The sequence below is a fragment of the Notolabrus celidotus genome, chromosome 4, assembly GCF_009762535.1.
Source record: "Notolabrus celidotus isolate fNotCel1 chromosome 4, fNotCel1.pri, whole genome shotgun sequence".
Classification (NCBI taxonomy): domain Eukaryota; kingdom Metazoa; phylum Chordata; class Actinopteri; order Labriformes; family Labridae; genus Notolabrus; species Notolabrus celidotus.
In genome coordinates, this window is record NC_048275.1 from 35,650,441 (window position 1) to 35,669,834 (window position 19,394).

Sequence of the window (19,394 nt, forward strand, 5' to 3'; positions counted from 1 at the left end):
AATGCTTCTAATTGTATTTCATTATACCATAGAAACATCTGACAAAAACACCTAAAAACCCTGAAGCAGCAGACTTTGTGAAAATGTAATATTTGTGTCATTCTCAAAACTTTTGGCCATGACTGTATGTGTAATGAATCAATATAATATATGCGTTTCACTTTCTGAAATGAGTGACGAAAAAAATTGAACTTTTTCATGATATTCAAATTTTTTGAGCTGCACCTGTATTTAAGGAAACTTGAAATAATGACACTCCAGGAGGAGAATGACATGCTTTAATGGTGAGAAAAATAAAGCACCTCTTGCCCATTCTGTAAAGAGTTTCAGCCTCACCGACTGAACCGTTCAGCTATCATCCTCTCTTCTAACAAGACGGAATAAAATTATGACCTACAACAGTTAGCAAAGCTTTGAGATCTCCTATCACGGCAAGCATGTAGGCACGTACAACCAAAGTATTTAACTCGTATGTATAGAACAAGCCTTATTAGAAAAGTATGTACATGTACGGCTGTGATATTCAGCCTCATACAATCTCAGCATTAAGAGTCAGAGTGTTGTGAATCGTCTCTCTGGACTCGAGTGACATTAAGTCAAGAACAATAATAATAACAGTCCACATACACGTCTCTGCAGGACTACATCTCATTTACCGACCTGAAGAAGAAACCAGAGAAAAGGTAAACAATCGTCATGAAACACAGATTGTTCCACATCACTCTGAAACCATCGATATAAAACAGGTACTCAATAACTCAGTCGCAACAATACATCGCTGCTTTGATCTCTAGTTTGCAAAAAAGTTGGAATCAATAGGAAGTAGCTTGTTCTTATGCGCTCGAATGATCTGTTAGTAAAGTTTTTACATGTTGAGAGCTGGGTGCCTCTCTGTGGAGGAGGAATCAGCTGAGCGAGCTTCAGAGGTTACATGTAGCAGTTAAAGAAAGTAATGAATAGAAAAGTCAAAATGATAAAGGAGCTGTTTGAAGCAGGCATCATGAGAAGTTCTGTCTCCCTCCATAACGCCAGCGTGCGCCTTGAGTTTAGTTCATACAGAAAACACAACATCAGTCTAATTCCATCAGATAAATCAACACAGAGAGGGTTAAAGTTAACTGTTGGAGCGCTCATGTCTGCTGCTGCTCCGCTCTGTACCGTGTGTAGAATTTTCACATTGATCCACGTTTGATTTTTTACATTCATTTGTCTGTGACTGTGCGGTGAAATGCAGAGAGATCCACGTAAACAGGTCTTTGCTGTCGTGCGGTGACGATGTCGGCACCTCACAGTGTTAAGGTGATCAAATGTATGGATATGTCGGAGCCGGCTCAGTCCTCTGCTTTGCTCTGAGTCTTGTAAGCCTGCTTGCGGAGGTGAGACTCGATTTCCTCTCTGAAGACCAGCATGCCCAGGTGAGAGTGGGACGCCTCGTTCATCGCCTTGGACTGGATGCACATGCGATACTGCTCCGGCGTCAGCTCGTCCGCACACTGCTTCTCGTGCCACATGTGGAAGAGACTGGACACCGGCGTCCTGATCACTATCAGGTCGCTCCGGAGGTACTTCCTGTATAAGTGGACGTCTTCCACACCCCAGCCTTTGACCTCTAGATCAAACCCACCTGGAGGGAAACAAACAGTGAGTAAGCTGACAGTTCATGTTACAGACGAGTAACTTATTCATTCAGAAGAAGAATTTGATTTGCTCACTGCAGTGTTTGACAACAAACATATTCGATACTAGGGATGTTAACAATTAATAATAAAGTATCGATTAAATGATTAAGAACTTACTCAAACACATTATTTTGTTTTGATTTTCTATCACGTGGAACAAACTCTGTGTCATATTTGGTTCAGCTATCAGGGAGATGTTTGAAGTTTAAAGCATGTTTCAGAATCAGCTGACTGAAGGTGATGCTCCCAGCGGAGATGCTCAGCTGGGGGCTGCAGCTGAGTGACAGGTCTCCACGAGCGCTTTTTTTCTCTGCTGCCGGACTGATTATGACCCAGTTGCGCTCCCAGCTGACACCTGACCATGTTTATATGCTTGTGTTTCTCATTAAGAGTGAGTAGACAGAAAACTGGACTCTGTGAGTCTGAAATATGTTTCTGTTCAGTTCCCTTGTTGAAGTCTGAGCCTTCACTTTATATGACTGTATGTTCACAGAGATTATGAGCCTGCTCCACACGCTGATATTCAGCATGGCTGTTTCCGAAATCGCCTACTATACTAGCAGTACGTACTGATATGTCCAAAATTCAGTATGTAGTAAGTAGTATGTGAACAAGAGCAAAATCTGCAGGAAGCCAAAACTCCCCGGATGTCTATTGATATGGGAAAATATCTCAGTATGCATCGGACCAGTCTGCCTCGCGTACTGTTTCCCATAATGCACAGCGCTCGTTCCGCTTTTTCTTTTTCCTCATTTTTTTGACAGGAGGAAATCTGTTTTTGGGTGCTGTGAAAGTTATCAAATTACATATAAACCACTTCCTAACTTTTTAAATCATAAATGGATGCTAAATAATCATTTTATTTATCGGCTTCGCCGTTGTTTACTTCCACTTTCCGAAACCGGAAATCCAGCGAATTCTGGCTCAGCATGCTGCATGACAGATCGGACAGAACAGTCATACTACAGACTAAATTCAAACGCAGTATGTAGTAGGCAATACCTACTGCCTACTACATTAGTAAGTAGTATGCAGCAGGCCGTTTCGGAAACAGCCCAAGTTTAACATTTTGAACACCTCAATACGATCTGTAGATATTCAGTACTGTCAGTTATATACACTGTGTCAAGAAGGAATATTTGATTCAGGGGAAAAAACGCATTTTGCATTGTATTGACATGGAAAACTTTTACATTTTTTAAATGATTAATCCATAATTGATCGTTAACATTCCCAAAGATCGATCATGAAAAATACTTGAAATTTACATCCCTATTTGATACACAAAATATGTACACACTGTCCATGAACAAACAGGAACAGGAAGAAGATAAACTTATAGTACCTGCCCCTTTTCCTAGCCAACAGCTACAGTGTTCTCGCCTGTCAATCAAGTCAGCTGTGCCTCTCATAATGAAACACTCGTAATCTTAATATCTTCGAAATTGCAGCGTTATGAAAAAATTCACCCCCGTACAGTGTGTGCTGATAGAGAAATGAGCTATCCAGACTACACTCGTCTTTTGTACCAGACTGTAAACATGTTTATTTCTGCTGTAAAGATCGTCTTCTTTGAATGAGTGTGTATGTGGTTTCTGGTGTTTCTGCAGCCAGCCTCAAGTGGACAATTGATGAAATGTAGTTTTTAACACTTCCGCATTGGCTTCAATTCTCGTGGCCGTAGGTTGCCGCTTGGTTGATAATCACCCTCTCTTTTCACAAAAACATCAAATGTAACCCTAAACAATCAAATACACACTCATACTTATGAAACACATGTAGTGATGACTTCTTACCGATGTTGAGGAAATCTGAGCGATACTGACAAGTCATTCCAAAACCAAAATCCCTCCAGAATCCAGCGTCTTTCTTGTGAATCTATTAGAAAGAAAATAAAATGTTATCTTGTATTTCACTACAAAAACAAATGTTGATATTTCAACATCATAACAACACTTTGCATCCTGCGTTCAATACATGCAGTTTTGAAATAAACCGATTTCACTCCATGAAATGTCATGGGAGTTTTTTCTGGGAAAGTCACAGAGCTTGTGGTCCGCGTTGATTCTACTTGTAGTTACATTTTGGAGGAGGTGCGCCTCAGCTACGTGCGAAGGCCTCTGCGGAGGTAATGGAGCTACGTGGACTTCTGCTGTAGGCTACGCCCTCTGTTCCACGCAGAAGTATAAATCAGCTTTTTTTTTTTACACTCATGGGGATCAAGTTCAGGTTACTTTATTTGTGCCTGTAGGTAAGCTTGTTGTGCAGCCAGTGAGGTATTAGATGTTGTCATACAGAGTTACGAAACAGACGTAACATGAAAGAATACATAGGGGTCCCAACATGCAGGCCTGCTCATCGTACCTAAAGTCTCTAAAAGTAGTATGGGAGGTAGAGCCTTCTGTTATCAGGCCCCTCTCCTTTGGAATCATCTACCAGTCAGGGTCCGGGAGGCAGACACCCTCTCTGCTTTTAAGAGTAGGCTTCAAACTTTCCTTTTTGATAAAGCTTATAGTTAGAGCTGGATCAGGCTTGGACCAGCTCTTAGTTATGCTGCTATAGGCTTAGACTGACACACTGGGATCCTGTCTTTCCCTCTCTCTCCTCTCTCTGCCTGTCTCTCACTTTAACTCTCCCTGTCCCATTAAAGTTACTAACCATAGACCTTTCTGGAGTCCCTGAGCTCCCTTGTCTCGTAGGTTCCTCTGAGCTGCCGTAGACGTCCTCCTGCTGTGGACGTTCCAGACTCCAGCTGATACGGACGTACTGGACTCCAGCAGCAACAGCTTCTACTACTCGTCTCATCACTATCACTGCCCCCTCTCTCTCTTATTCTCCTCTATCCTTTTCGTGAGTCTGGTCCTGCTCGAGGTTTCTGCCTGTTAAAGGAAGTTTTTCCTCTCTGCTGTATCTAGCTAAATGCTGCAAGCTGCAATGCTCATGGTGGATTAAGGTGGGGTCAGACTGAGTCTTATCCTGTCTTGGTGTTGGGTCTCTGTTCATAATTTGACATAGAGTGTCCAGACCTGCTCTGTTTGTAAAAGCGTCTTGAGATAACGTTTGTTGTGATTTGGCGCTATACAAATAAAGATTGATTGATTGAGGGGTGAAAGCCAACTACTTTTAAGTGTTGAACATACTTAAATATCCTTAAACTAATACATGAGTAATGATAAAATGATTAAAGTGCTCAAGGTTCCTTAATAAGGCATATCAGAGAACAATAAACCAATAAAAAAAGACACAAACCACTAGAAACAACAACTTCAGTTTGTGCCAGTGTAAGGAGATCTGGACTTGAGACTTAAAATGAGAGTTTTGAGTCTGTAGTCTGTCAGTTCAGTGAGAGCAGAATGAACAAAGCTGTGTTTGTACGTGCTTTGTTCTGCACCTAGGGACCAAAACCAATCGCCTGGAGTGAAGAAGCTTAATGTTTCTCAAAACCAAAGATGACACCAGGATCTGTTTAGAAACCAGTCATAGTGAGTGGACTTTCACTGCTTACCAGTTGGAGTTCAATGGGAGGAGCCAGCTCCATGTTCCCATAGACTACAGCAGGATTGTACAGACTGAACACGACTGGATAGAAGACTTTCTTATCTGAAACACAAACAGTCAGGTACAGATTAGTCTGTTTTGAACACTGTAAGATACAGAGCAGTCATTGTACGCAATAAGAATAGATAGAAAGATGTGAAGCTTTACTTGGAGCAGTTTGGAGACGACACGTGTTGAGGAACTCCAGAGTAAAATGGATGTCAACATCACAGAAAAACATTAAGACGTCCCCTTTCTTCCAGGCATGTGCTCCGATATCTAGACCTCGTCCACGAGAGAACTCTTCATCCACGGGGATCAGAGTGTAATTAGGGAATCTCTCTTCCCTGAAAAACAAAACATGAAAACTTTAAAATGACCTTCAAACGTAAAACAAACATTAAAGTCTTCTTATGAAACACAACAAACCTGGAGAGTTTTTCCAATGAGGACTTCACCTCCTGTAGACCTTCCTGTCCAAAATAAACCACTGTGAGATGCACTTGTCTGTCCCGCTGTATGCACACCTCCCTAGAATCATACATCATCAATGTGTCACATTAATTACACGACCCAAAGGGTTATATGTCATTACAAATGGTTGATGCAGACTAGGGATGGGCAAGGATTTTTCGAATATTTAAATATTCGTCACTTTGTAAAAATCAAAGAGTTACTTTTAATATTTTCTCATTTTAAAAGTACAATTTTTCATCTTTTTTTACAGTGCCTGGTTGTAATATGGTATTCCATCCAGACGGTGGCAACAGAGCGTCTTAAAGCTGTCTGTTTACCGCATTATCAAACAGAAGAAGAAGAATGCTGACTGCATTAAAGGTGACATATCACGCTTTTTTCATCAATGATCTAAGAGGTCCCCAAAACATGTCTTTAAAGTTTATGCTCAAAAAAACACTTTGAAATCAGATTTTAGTCTGCCTGAAAAACCCTCTTCTTCAGTCCTCCTCAGAACAGTCTGTTTTCCCTCTGAGCACGCCCCCTCAGGAAGTGGATGTGCCTCGGCTCTCCAGCACGTTGAGCTAATGTTTACATGTTGGCTGAATATACACGGCTGCTCAAAGATCACGTTACTTCAACCCTCTGAATCTGATCCAGAATCTGATCCTGACTGAGAGGCGCCTGCAGCAGGACCTTTCTGAACCATTGGTCACAGATTTAGTGTTTCTTGTTGTTTTATTTATCAGTATGTCGACGTGTCTTGGTACACAGCTACGAACATGTAGCTATGTGGCTATGCTAACTAGCGCTAGCACTTATCCATGATAAATAAAAATCATCCACTAGATCTTCAAATCTGCAGACGTGGGGAGTAAAACCGACCTTTGTGTTTATTAAGACAGCCTACAACTAGCATGCCTCCCTCCTAAGCTCCTTGTTAGCACACGTGTGTGCAGGTAATGAAAAACGGGGGAGGGATTCAGTATTATTTTATACAGTCTATGGGCTGAACAAGCTCCGAGCTCTGACTCCGTGACAGACCGGATATTGTTGTTACGTAACAAAAACACTGAAGTCTGAAACGGCTCGTTTCACACACATTTACAGAAAGGTGTAGAAATCAAAACAATGGATTTCTTTCATTCTCGGGGGGTTTGTAGACATGCCAGGGAAACATATTTCAGGTAGAGAACCATTAAAAAGTCCATTTAGCATGATATGTCACCTTTAAATAGCAAAAGAAGAAGAAAACATTAGCGAAAGTCGCTGTGATTTTCTCAGCTTCTGAATGGATGAATGAGGTGATTATTCGAATAATCGTTGAATACATGCCAATGATTATCGAATAGTATTTTGGCTTGAAATGCCCATCCCTGATGCAGACAGGGTCAGTATTGGTTTCCACTATGTGTACATTTGAGCATGCGTCATGTGAAACAGATAGAAAGGATTTGTGCTCGAGTCTTACTTGAAGTTGTTTAAGAACTGTGAGAAAGTGTCTACCCGGCCTGCCAGAGGCACAATGATGTTAATGATCAGTTCGGATGTTTCTAAAGATGTGCTCCTGACTTTCATCAGGGGACCAAACGGCCTGAAGAGGGTGACGTGACGAAAGCTGCTGGATTCCTCTTTGGCAAAGAAGAGCTCATAGAGCGTCCCCTTGTCTCGCTCGGTCCTGTAAAGTCCTGCAGACGAGAGGAAGAAGAAGAAGATAGTGAGTACTACACAAAGAGACTGTTTCAATAGAAGCATCTAATGCAGACTTTACCTTCAGCAAAGTGACTCTCTGTGTACGTTTGTCTCTGCATTGGCATGTCTTCCTCAACTCCATCCTCTTCATCAGGGTTGTTGATGATGTCCAGCGCTGCCTCGATGACCTCTACCAGCTCGTCCCTGCGATCTTTGCGGACAGGTTTCTCCTCAGGGTGCCGTGTCAGTCCCATCTCCAGCTGGTACACCTTGGACAGGGTGAAACTCTCAAAAGGCACCAGAGCGTACTCACTGGGGATGCGTGCCGCAGTGTTGACCTCAGCTTTGTCAATCTGTGAGTGCAGGTACTCCAGCAGGTCTCCTGGCTCCTGGTCTTTAGTCTCGGTCAAGCCCTGCACCCCGGGGAGCTCTTTCTTGTCTTGCAGAAGTTTTAGCTTCTCGCTCATTTCCTGCAGCTCCTGTTTGAGCTGGGCGATCTGGCGCTTGAGACTGGCAGCACGGTTTAGGTGACGCTCCTCCTGTTCCTGCAGGAGGGCCTGGTAGTACTCCTTGCCATAGGTCTCGCCTGCTAAGCCTGGCAGGACCAGGCTGGCATCTGCAGGAGGGGTGCACTCCAGGAGGTATGCAAAAAGCATGAGCACCAGAAGGAGGAAGATGCCCAGGAAGAGCCAGCGGACCCGGCCCTGGAGTGGGAACCCCCGCCTGGGCATCACTCTAGCATAAAGGCTGCTGCTGACAAGTCTTCATTCCCTTTCCCTTTGGATTACATCCGCTGCAATGTGCCACCGCACATCATTTCAGAGGCCTGGGGGGCAAATCTGTCATCATGTCACCGTGCTGGTCTGGTTTGTTGGCTTCGACTTGTTCGTATACATTTGTCTTGTGTGAATCCTGAGATGACCACCTGTGAGAAACTACAGAGAACCACAGTGAGTCCAGAATCTTCAACCACAAAAGAGAAGTTGAGATAACAAGCTTTTTTCTCAAGATAAAATTAACTTGTTATCTTGAGAAAACAGAGAAAATAAAATGTATTTAATCATGTCCTTTTAGGGCTCCTGTAGATTTTAATGTTGTTTTATTATTTCATTAATTTTAACTATCTGTTTTTTATTATTTATCTACTCAACTTTATTGAATTTTAAGCCTTTATTTTATCTTTAACTCTTATCCTTACTCTTTTTATTTATTTATTTTAACTATTCATATTCTTAATGTTAATTTGATGGTTTATATGGAAACCCTAAAAAGTCATTATTAAATACATTTTATTGTCTCTGTTTTCTCGAGATAATGAGTTAATTTCACTTGTTTTGTCAAGATCGCAACTTATTTTTCTCGTTATCTCAAGATAATGGAGAAAAAGGTAGAAGTTTATAATTATTTTTGAATACATTGTTCTTGTTTTGAAAAGTAAACTTAACACTTACCTTTTTAATCTAGCTTTTAATTTGGAGTAATTTATTTTTAGCCCTCGACTGCATTATTATCATTATTACTTTAATCATTGCTTTAACATTTATTTATCTATTCTATTTCTTAAATTCATCTGATCTTGTTAACGCTACCTCATTTTTAACTTTTCTTTCCACTATTACTTATTTTATTAATTTTACTGTATTGATTTATTTTATTTTTAAGTATTTTATTCATAATCTTTCCATTTATAATTTTACCATTGCTGTTGTTTTCTGTCTCTGTTATTCAGTGAAGCACTTTGGGCTACATGTTTATATGTATGAAAGGAGCTATATAAATAAAGTTGAGTTGAGTTGTTCAGCAGATACACACACTTTGAATAATTTAATTAGTGAACACTATTAAATAATATATTTCATTTCATTTGCTGCTAGCTCAAAGCTACACAGCACCAAGAGAATCTGGTGGGCGAGCTCCAAGGTGAGACAGTAAAGACCTGTATCCGGTCAAAGGACGGGCTTTTCAGAATAAAAGCATTCTATAGAAATAAAGGGTGCTGAGAGAGACTCCTTTTCTTGAGTTTATCGAACACAAGGTTATTACAGTGAATCAGTTTGGGTACAACACACGATAAATGACTCCTACAGGACATCCTCTGCTTCTAGCATTGGGCAGCTACCACACATCATTTAAAATGCCTCATAAACAAACAAACACAAAGCTTCGGCCTGATCACACGAAATCATGCAGTTTTTATTCTGTTTTGTAGTCTGGTATCTCAGATGTTTGTTTCAGATAAGCTATAATGATAAATAGAGAGGTGAGCGCTGTGCTGGGATTGTTGTTTATCATTCTGTCTCTTTGTTTTGTTTTACGTCTTTACGTTGATCTTTAAACTGCTACGTCACTGATCGTCGACCTGAACAACACATAATCCGCTTCTTTAACAAACATTAAAACATTTTTATAAATTAGGATAAATGATTTTGAAAAATCTACACAGGAAGCGGACTAAGACCTGGAGCTAGCTGAGCTAAGTCCCGAGCTTCTCCGGGTGATCCCGATGTTTGATTCCCGGACTGAGAGCCGGCTCGGCAGCTCTGAGGATGTAAAACCAAGACCTCACCTGATCCGGTCTTTGTCCGGGTGTGTCTGAGCCCACAGCAGCTGTTACAGTCCAGACTGTCCAGTTGGATCCAGGCTGTGTAGCAGAATGCCACGGAGCATACTGACAGACTGGGCCGATGTCTACTTCCGGTGAAGAGCTGACCAATGGCATCATCATCCTCACACGCACGCGCACACACGCTTCAACTTCTTAACTGGGAAAATGAAGAAGAGGAAGATTTGAAGATTAAATATTAAATGTATTTGGTGAAACACTTTTATGTTAAATTCATTGGAAATATAATTAAAACGTATTTATTCGTATTTATTTAACATTCTATAATGTTTATATTGATGTTAATGTTGTTTAATTATTGTATTCATTTTAACTATCTGTTTTTTTATTATTTATCTACTCAACTTTATTGATTTCTTAGCCTTTATTTTTTTTAATTTAATGCTTATCCATACTATTTTTATTTAAACTATTTATCTTCTTAATGTTAATTTAATGCTTTATACGGAAGCCCTAAAAGATCATGATTAAGTACATTTTATTTTCTCTGTTTTCTCGTGATAACTAAAGTTGGGGTTGGTAGTCATGTCCTTTTAGGGCTTCCAATTAAAGCATCAAATTAACATGAAGAATATAAATAGTTTAAATAAATAAATAAAAAGGGGTAAGGATAAGAGTTGAACATAAAATAAAGTTTACAATCAATGGAAGCCCTAATAGGACATGATTGAATACATTTGATTTTCTTTGTTTTCTGGAGATAACGAGTTGAGTTTACTGAGATCTCAAGAAAACAAAGCTTGTTATCTCGAGATCCAGAATTATTTTTCTCGTGATAATGTTTATATTATACAGAAAACTCCTTCTTTTCATGCCTTTTTAAATAAAAAATAAAAAATCTGTCAAAAACTATCTTTTCAAGGGTATGATTTTTAAACACTGTTTTTCATATTCATTGTGACAAATAAGGTGAACATTTCTACTGACTTATTTTTTTAAGTTATAATTTAGTTTTTTTAAAAATATATATTTATAACAGTTTAAAGTATTGACCATTTTTGTTCCCCATAGATTTTAATTATAAGGTCATAAAATAAGTATTGTCATCAACATATGTGTTGACTCAAACCTCCAGTTTTTATTTTATTATGTAGGAGATAATTCCTTTTTTAATCAGTGGGTTTTCATCTCCATATTTCCTCTCTAGTGCTTTAACAAGTGGTAATTATACCGTGTCAATTTTTAGTATTTTTAATTAATACTGAACTTGATTAAAATATTTAAATTTCATTAAATGACATAGTTATATCAGGTTTAAGTAGAGACCCTTTTGTCAATCCCAAGACCTTAAACATTGTGTTTTACTCAGGCTTACAGAGGGTTAAAGATAACCTCAACTCACTCCTTCATCTCTGCCCTCCCCCAAAACCCACAGAAGATGATAGAAGGAATTGTTGTGCTACAAGCCAAATTCCAGTTTGGCATATGCACGGAACGCAACTTTAAAGTGTAATGTTGTCTTATTAGATGCAGATTGATGGGACTGTGTTGAAATAAGAGTTATTACACAATTGTAATTGCATTTACAGGATATTGTATGTGTAAATGTGTGTGTGTGTGTGTGTGTGTGTGTGTGTGTGTGTGTGTGTGAGTTTGGGGGAGGGCAAACAGTCTCTGTCCTTGATAACATAGTTCCACTATGTCAACACAAACATTAGGGAGCTCTGTTCTCACAAACCTTTGTGCAGTCTCGTCTGTCCTGGCCAAGTTTCTCAGATTCTCTGCTGTGTGACCGGTGTACCAATTTAATTCACTGCAAACAACTTTATTAATCCCTCTAGGGGCAATTTATGTGGAGCAGCTTGTAAAAAACAAGAGAAATAAAACACAGAGACATACAAACAACTAGGAATTATACACAGAAGCTACAATATGAAGTAAAGAATCTGGTATCAAACAGATTAATAAATAAATAGATAGGCAGGATAAATCAATAAAAGATCAGTAAAATAAGAGATGAAAGGTTCAGTCAGGTAGAAATATATATCTAAGTAACCTGAGGAGCATTCAACAATCTAATGGGACGGAGCACTACAGCAGGTCCTTCATCCCATCTGCAATCAGGATGTTTAACAGCAGCACTACAATGTCCCGTTAGTCATGTTATCATCTTTCTCTTCACTACATGGCAGTTACTGTGTGACTATGTCTCTGTCTTCCTGGATCACTGTATCTGATTCACACTGACAAACTATTGTATCCATCCACATCTCAATCACATTGTTTTTCATACTGTGTTTTTTAACTAACCTGGTACAATTTTTTCTGTGCAATAACTGAACTCACTATGTATTCTTTAGATATAAGTGTACATAGTTTGAATACATCTGTAATGTTTTATTTTATTTTATTTTACCTTTATCATTACTATCATTATTGTTATTATATTTTAAAGTATGTTAGTACATTGTTGGATTCCCCTTGTCTCGTGTTGTAAGCTGCTGGAACAAAAGAATTTCCCCCCAATGGAGGATCAATAAAGAATAGCTTATCTTATCTTAATCACAGAGGGGATGAAGGATTTAGAAAAGAGCTTAGTTTTACAAACAATTAAGACAAAGCGACGCCCTGAAGGCAACACAGAGAATCCATTCAAAAGAACAAAACCAGAAGACACTTAATACTTTCAGCCTTCTGCAGGATCTGCTGAGTACAGCAAGAATTCAGATCTGTCAGGTGTTAACAACACTGCTCAACACAAAGATTCAACAAATGACTGACAAGGAGTTCAGCTTCAGTGAGAGGTGAATCCTCTCTTCACAATAGCCTCAGTGTTCACACCAAATATGTCCTTGAGTATTTTTATGATCCTACAAGCCCATTTTTTTTTTTGAATGATGCACTCCTGTGCTTAAAACCAAAAACCCTTCCTTGGTTTCAGGTACATTTAGATTTAAAAATGTGTCATAGCATCATGAAATAACCGCTATGACACCACGCTCTCTTCGTGCTCCTGTAGAAGTTCACTAAGAGCTGAGAGGGAAGATTGGATTGTTTAAGTTTTCTCAAGAATAAAAGCTGCGGCTCATCCTTCAGGCTTAAAGAAGGCACCCAGACCCTTCAGGTGGTTTCATCCAAATGTTGCGATTGGACCAGCAGGAGCACCAAAGGAGGGGCAGTGAGGGTTCAGTAGATCATTTTCAAGATTAGAACAAGTCTGCATTCATATCCATCATTTCCATAAGTGTGGTCGTATGTATCATCTCTCTCTCTTCATCTCCCTCTATCCCTCTCTCAAACACCATGTGGACATAAAATGTGTTGTTTATTCAGATTTTTTTTAAAAATCAAGGAATGATTTTAGTTTATTTTGTGGAAAAAAGAATCACAGTAGTAAACAAGGACTTATGAGGCATCAACATTTTCTTTTTTACAGAATTCTCCTCTCTAATATTGAACACCTTCAACACAGACTTCATACACACAAGAGCCGTGAACCTCTATTGGCTAGAAATACATTATGAGGGAAAGTCTCATAAACTTTTCCTGTAAAAACAGTATAATGTTCCTTCATAGCCACGAGATCCCTGAAGGATTTAAAGAAACCGTCTCCTGTTCTGTAATGTTCATCACAAGTGGTGGATCCCTATAAATGTTCATTCAGTCACAAAGGCACGTCATCACCGCCAACATGTATCTGCCCAGCCCGCTGTTAAATGATTTTAGATGTAAGAATTTGGTCACTGTTTTATTATTCATGCACTAATGATAAAAATCACCAGCCTTACTCGTTGTCATGATTATTAACATTTTTTAAATCACACGTCATTAGTTGTACAGCAGTAAACTCCAACACATGCACGTCTCTCCACACAGGCCCAGTGCTAGTCTTCCATCAGAGGCGGAGGAGAGAGCTTCAGAGAGGAGTTCTCCGTCCTGAGATCGGCTGGGATTGGGAGCAACTTCTTATCGCTGCTGTGGCCGTGGGAGAGTTGTGAAAGCATGGATAACTGTGAAAACAGAGAACAAGAAAACAAAGGATCAATCAAACATTGATGAATACATGTCTGCCACCTAGTGGTCATACAAACACACACATGCAGTACTCCTGTTTTTATGCTAATGTGCAATAGTTTGTATTGTTGAAGGTGATGCTACTGCTGAGTTTAACACTGGATGAAGCCAGGGGTCCGTGTACCTTCAGTTCATTCTATTTCCAGTTCTATAACGCAAATCGGAAAACAAAAGAACAGGCATTTTTCTTTTTTTCAATATATGTAGCAGAGTTTAAAACAAATAAACAAAAGCCGTTTTCCATTAAAATCAAGCGGCAACCTCCGGTCTCAAACGATGAAGCCAATGTGGAAGTGTTATAAACTACAATTCATCGAGAATCCACTTGAGGCTGGCTGCAGAAAAAACCAGAAACCACATAGACATGAATGGGAAAAAGACGATCTTTGCAGCATTAATAAACATGTTTACAGCCTGGTTAAAAAAAACTGCTTGGCCCTACGAAGCTAATCTCTCTATCGGCACACACTGTACAGGGGGTGAATTTTTTTCTAACGTGACGGTTCAGAAGATATTAAGATTTCGAGTTTTGCCCAAATAAGGACGTGACTGATGTGACTCCTGGTCAGGAACACATAGCTATTGGCTAAGAGGCTCACACTCAAGCATGCCGGATACGGCCCTGGTGGTGAGGCTTTCAGCAGTGTGACTGCCCCCTGGTGGCTGGCTGCAGTATAGGTCAAAAAATCCGTCAAACTTTAAAAAATAAATACACGTCGTACGAATGTTTGTCACATCCGTATGCTGTGGTGATATGTAGTTAGTATTTAAGTGTTTTGTGTCCAAGGCCTCTTTTTTCTGAAAAGTTTCTTTTTCGTTAGTTATTAGAGTTTAAAAAACGGGGTTTTACTTCCTGTTTCCTTTGATTCACAGCCACCGTAGAGTGAAACTTCAAAGGACACACAGCGTCTTGTGACGTTACGCTGTAGGGCGGAGCTTATTACAGTGGCTTCACAGGCTCTGGCTGCACAATGGCGGCGCCCAGGAGAGGGATTTTTTGGCTTCAGAACTGTACAACAGGAAGAGGCGGAGCAACGCTGTCCATTTTTATTTACAGTCTATGCTCACACTACATCACACTCTGCCTGATTGAGTTCCGCATTTCCAATATGGCTGCTGCCGTCGATTGGCTTCAAAACAGCTCTCAGGAACAGATGGGTGACGTCACGGATACTACGTCCATATTTTATACAATCTATGATTAAAATATAGCAATACAATTGGATTTTGTGTTGTTTTCCTATTATGGATTTGTATATTCCCTGATAAACACAAAGAATCCATTCTATGTTAATCCAAAATGCAAAATATGCAGAGATATCTGTATGATTACAGGGTGAAGCTGGGTAAAGTTAGAAAGAGATTCACAGATTCAACCTTCTCAGATAAATAACTTGTTAACAAAAGGTGGTAAAAACACAAAATATACCTCTTTCCCATCAGTGTAAGACAGACAACCAGCTACAACGTCATTTTCATCAATAAAGGCCATCTCTCGCGTTGGGCAAATAACATTAGTCTCTATGCGCTGCCAGTGGTGAGGTGAGTTGGCAGAGACCATCTACAAAGTGTACTGCCGAAAAGATATGCTACTAAAAAAATCAATGATCAAGGTCGAATCTGTGAATCTCTTTCTAACTTTACCAACCTTCACCTTGTAATCATACAGATATCATGCATTTTTGCATTTTAGATTAACATAGATTGGATTCTTCGTTTTTATCAGGGAATATAAAAATCTATTATAGGAAAACAACACAGAATCCAATTTTATTGCTATATTTTAATGGAAAACGGCTTTTGTTTGTTTGGTTTTTAAATCTGCTACATATGTTGAAAAAAGAGAAGTGCCTGTTCTTTTGTTTGCCAATTTGCTTTTCAGAATTGGAAATAGAATGAACTGCAGGTTCACAGACTGACAGGAAGCTAATCTCACCTGACTAACTTAGCTTCAATTTATCTAATCTCCCATCTAAGCCTCAAGCTGTTCCACCAACTCATAATGACCGGCTTCCACTGTTGCTAGTAGAATTACTATTGACAGTTATCAGGCCCCTCTCCTTTGGAACCAACTACCAGTCAGGGTCCGTGAGGCAGACACCCTCTCTATTTTTAAAGGTGACATATCATGCAAAATTGACTTTTTAATGGTTCTCTACCTGAAATATGTGTCCCTGGCATGTCTACAAACCCCTCGAGAATGAAAAAAATCCATTCTGCCCCTGTTCTGATTTCTCCACCTTTCTGTAAATGTGTGTGAAACGAGCCGTTTCAGACTTCCGTGTTTTTGTTACGTAACAACAATATCCGGTCTGTCACAGAGTCAGAGCTCGGAGCTTGTTCAGCCCATAGACTGTATAAAATAATACTGAATCCCTCCTCCATTTTTCATTACCTGCACAAATGTGTGCTAACAAGGAGCTTAGGAGGAAGGCATGCTAGTTGTAGGCTGTCTTAATAAACACAAAGGTCGGTTTTACTCCCCACGTCTGCAGATTTGAAGATCTAGTGGATGTTTTTTATTTGTCATGGATAAGTGCTAGCGCTAATTAGCATAGCTACATGTTCATAGCTGTAGCTGTGTACCAAAACACACGTCGACATACTGACAAATAAAACAACAAGAAACACTAAATCTGTGACCAATCCTTCAGAAAGGTCCTGCTGCCTTTCTGTTAGAGGTCGGTTTTACTCCCCACGTCTGCAGATTTGAAGATCTAGTGGATGATTTTTATTTATCATGGATAAGTGCTAGCGCTAGTTAGCATAGCCACATAGCTACATGTTCGTAGCTGTGTACCAAGACACACGTCTACATACTGATAAATAAAACAACAAGAAACACTAAATCTGTGACCAATCCTTCAGAAAGGTCCTGCTGCAGGCGCCTCTCCGTCAGGATCAGATTCTGGATCAGATTCAGAGGGTTGAAGTAACGTGATCTGTGAGCAGCCGTGTATATTCAGCCAACATGTAAACATTAGATCAACGTGCTGGAGAGCCGAGGCACAGCCACTTCCTGAGGGGGCGTGGTCAGAGAGAAAACAGAGTGTTCTGATGAGGACTGAAGAAGAGGGCTTTTCAGGCAGACCAAAATCTGATTTCAAAGTGTTTTTTTGAGCATAAACTTTAAAGACATGTTTTGGGGACCTCTTAGACCAATATATATTGATGAAAAAAGCGTAATATGTCACCTTTAAGAGTAAGCTTCAAACTTTCCTTTTTGATAAAGCTTATAGTTAGAGCTGGATCAGGCTTGGACCAGCTTAGTAATGCTGCTATAGGCTTAGACAGCTATAGGGAACTGACACACTTGGATCCTGTCTCTCTCCTCTCTCTCCCTGTCTCTTACTTTAACTCTTCCTGTCCCATTAAAGTTACTAACCATAGACCTTTCTGGAGTCCCTGAGCTCCCTTGTCTTGTAGGTTCCTCTGGATCTCTGCTGCTGTGGACGAGCCAGACTCCAGCTGCTACAACTACTACTACTCGTCTTCTCACTATCATCTCTCTCTCTCTTCATCTCCCTCTATCCCTCTCTCCAACACGTCTCAGCAGATGTGTGTCTAACATGAGTCTGGTCCTGCTGGAGGTTTCTGCCTGTTAAAGGAAGTTTGTCCTTGCCACTGTAACTTGCTAAATGCTGCAAAGTGCTCTGCTCATGGTGGATTAAGATGAGATCAGACTGAGTCCTGTCTGTAAGATGGGACTGGATCATATATAGAACATAGAGTACGGTCTAGACCTGCTCTGTTTGGATAGAGTCTGAGGAGAACATTTGTTGTGATTTGGTGCTATATAAATAAAGATTGATTGATTGACTGACATGTAACCCACACAACCCCCCCAAGAAAAAATAAATATAGCTTTAAGAGTAAGGTCTAAGTTTTAAAAATAAGTTAACAAGCTATCAGCATTATGAACACATATTTACAGAAGAGCATTTACACTACAAAGTTATGAAAAAAAGATTACTCCATTACTCGATTTGTTCTTATCCTAAAAGGAAACAAACTGTATGAATCATTCATTTTCTACATCAGGCCTTGATAATTATCCAACAAACAAAAACACAGAATGAAACATACCCTCGACGGTCCTTTGTATAAAGTGCGTAGCTGATCCCAGGACTGTTCCTGCTGCAGGTTCAATGACGCCTCAACCACCACCTGGGCCGCAACAAAACCAGAGCAGAAATAATGTCAGAGCATAAACAGTGGGCTGTTCCAACAGGGGCCAAAAAACAGACAAGGGGTGGAGTCAGGAAATGCAGCTTGATTTGGCTCTGATTTGGCTCTGAAGCGCTGTTTTGAGACCAATCAACGGCGGCAGTGTGTGCTGATAGAGAAATGAGCTATCCAGACTACACTCGTCTTTTGATCAAGGCTGTAAACATGTTTATTTCTGCTGTAAAGATCGGCTTCTTTGAATGGGTGTGTATGTGGTTTCCGGTGTTTCTGCAGCCAGCCTCAAGTGGTCACTTGAGGAACTGCAGTTTTTAACACTTCGGCATGGGCTTTATCGTTTGAGACCGGAGGTTGCCGCTTGATTTTAATGGAAAACTGCTTTTGTTTGTTTGTTTTAAACTCTGCTACATATATTGAAAAAAGAAAAATGCCTGCCGCATTGGCTTCAATTCTTGTGGACGGAGGTTGCCGCTTGGTTTTAGCTCTCTCTCTCTTTTTTCTCTCTCTCTGCTGCCAATTCCTGATTGGTTCATGTGGGCCAATTACTGAATATTTGCTATCATAGAAGTATGTGCTGTCACCAGGGAACAAATGAGACCGTTACATGGAACAAACTGATCGTGAACCATCTGTATCTTATCAGATGTCAGAGGAGGAGAGAGGATTGTTATTTAATAAAGAATCAACTGTTAGATACAAATAAACAACATATCTGAGAGTTTTTATGATGGTCTTGAGTTCTTCTTTTTTAAATAACCTGCCAAACTTCTTATTGAGTCATTTACGTTTTCATAGTTTCTGTTTTTGTGTCTCCTTCAGTAAACTACTATCACACTAGATGGTGCCCTCGTATGATCGTAGTTAATAAGTATTGAATCATTCCATCATGATTATCTGTTTACTTTCCACTTGAGTGTTTCATTTCCACCGCAACAAAGAGTGAACTCATGAGCACCAAACATTGGGAAGTTTTATGTCCTGCAGACAATGCTGGTACCGAAAGTCTCTGAACACAGTCACACATTTGACATGCTGTAAAAGTTCATTACAATTAATTACAAAGAATAAATAAAAAGCAATCTTAGAAATAAAAAGTTACAACAATAACTATTTAAGCATAGACTGTATAAATAATGGACGTAGTATCCTTGACGTCAGCCATCTGTTTCTGAAGCGCTGTTTTGAGACCAATCAACGGCGGCAGTGTG

At 39.8% G+C, this 19,394-nt stretch overlaps 2 protein-coding genes across 3 annotated transcripts in view; both read right to left on the reverse strand.

The window, feature by feature from the left end:
- Positions 1-261: 261 nt before the first annotated feature.
- Positions 262-10,069, reverse strand: csgalnact2 (chondroitin sulfate N-acetylgalactosaminyltransferase 2). Of its 2 annotated transcripts, none has more exons than XM_034682264.1 (8): positions 9,931-10,069; positions 7,444-8,289; positions 7,144-7,360; positions 5,646-5,747; positions 5,385-5,563; positions 5,185-5,279; positions 3,476-3,557; positions 262-1,624 (listed from the first exon to the last, which is right to left on the reverse strand). In XM_034682264.1, the coding sequence occupies exons 2-8, from the start codon at positions 8,093-8,095 to the stop codon at positions 1,332-1,334; spliced, it is 1,620 nt and encodes a 539-aa protein (XP_034538155.1). In that variant the 5' UTR covers positions 8,096-8,289; positions 9,931-10,069; the 3' UTR covers positions 262-1,331. The 2 variants fall into 2 exon arrangements, with proteins under 2 accessions (XP_034538155.1, XP_034538154.1); XM_034682263.1 differs by having other exon boundaries at positions 7,444-8,299.
- Positions 10,070-13,274: 3,205 nt separating this feature from the next.
- The window catches only part of vps8 (VPS8 subunit of CORVET complex), a 50,132-nt gene continuing 44,012 nt past the window's right edge, over positions 13,275-19,394 (reverse strand). Inside the window, exons 44-45 of the mRNA XM_034681871.1 lie at positions 18,088-18,168; positions 13,275-13,937 (exon numbers count right to left, since the gene is read on the reverse strand). Coding sequence (XP_034537762.1) covers positions 13,812-13,937; positions 18,088-18,168 — 207 coding nt within the window. The 3' untranslated portion in view covers positions 13,275-13,811. The remainder of the gene's footprint in view (positions 13,938-18,087; positions 18,169-19,394) is intronic.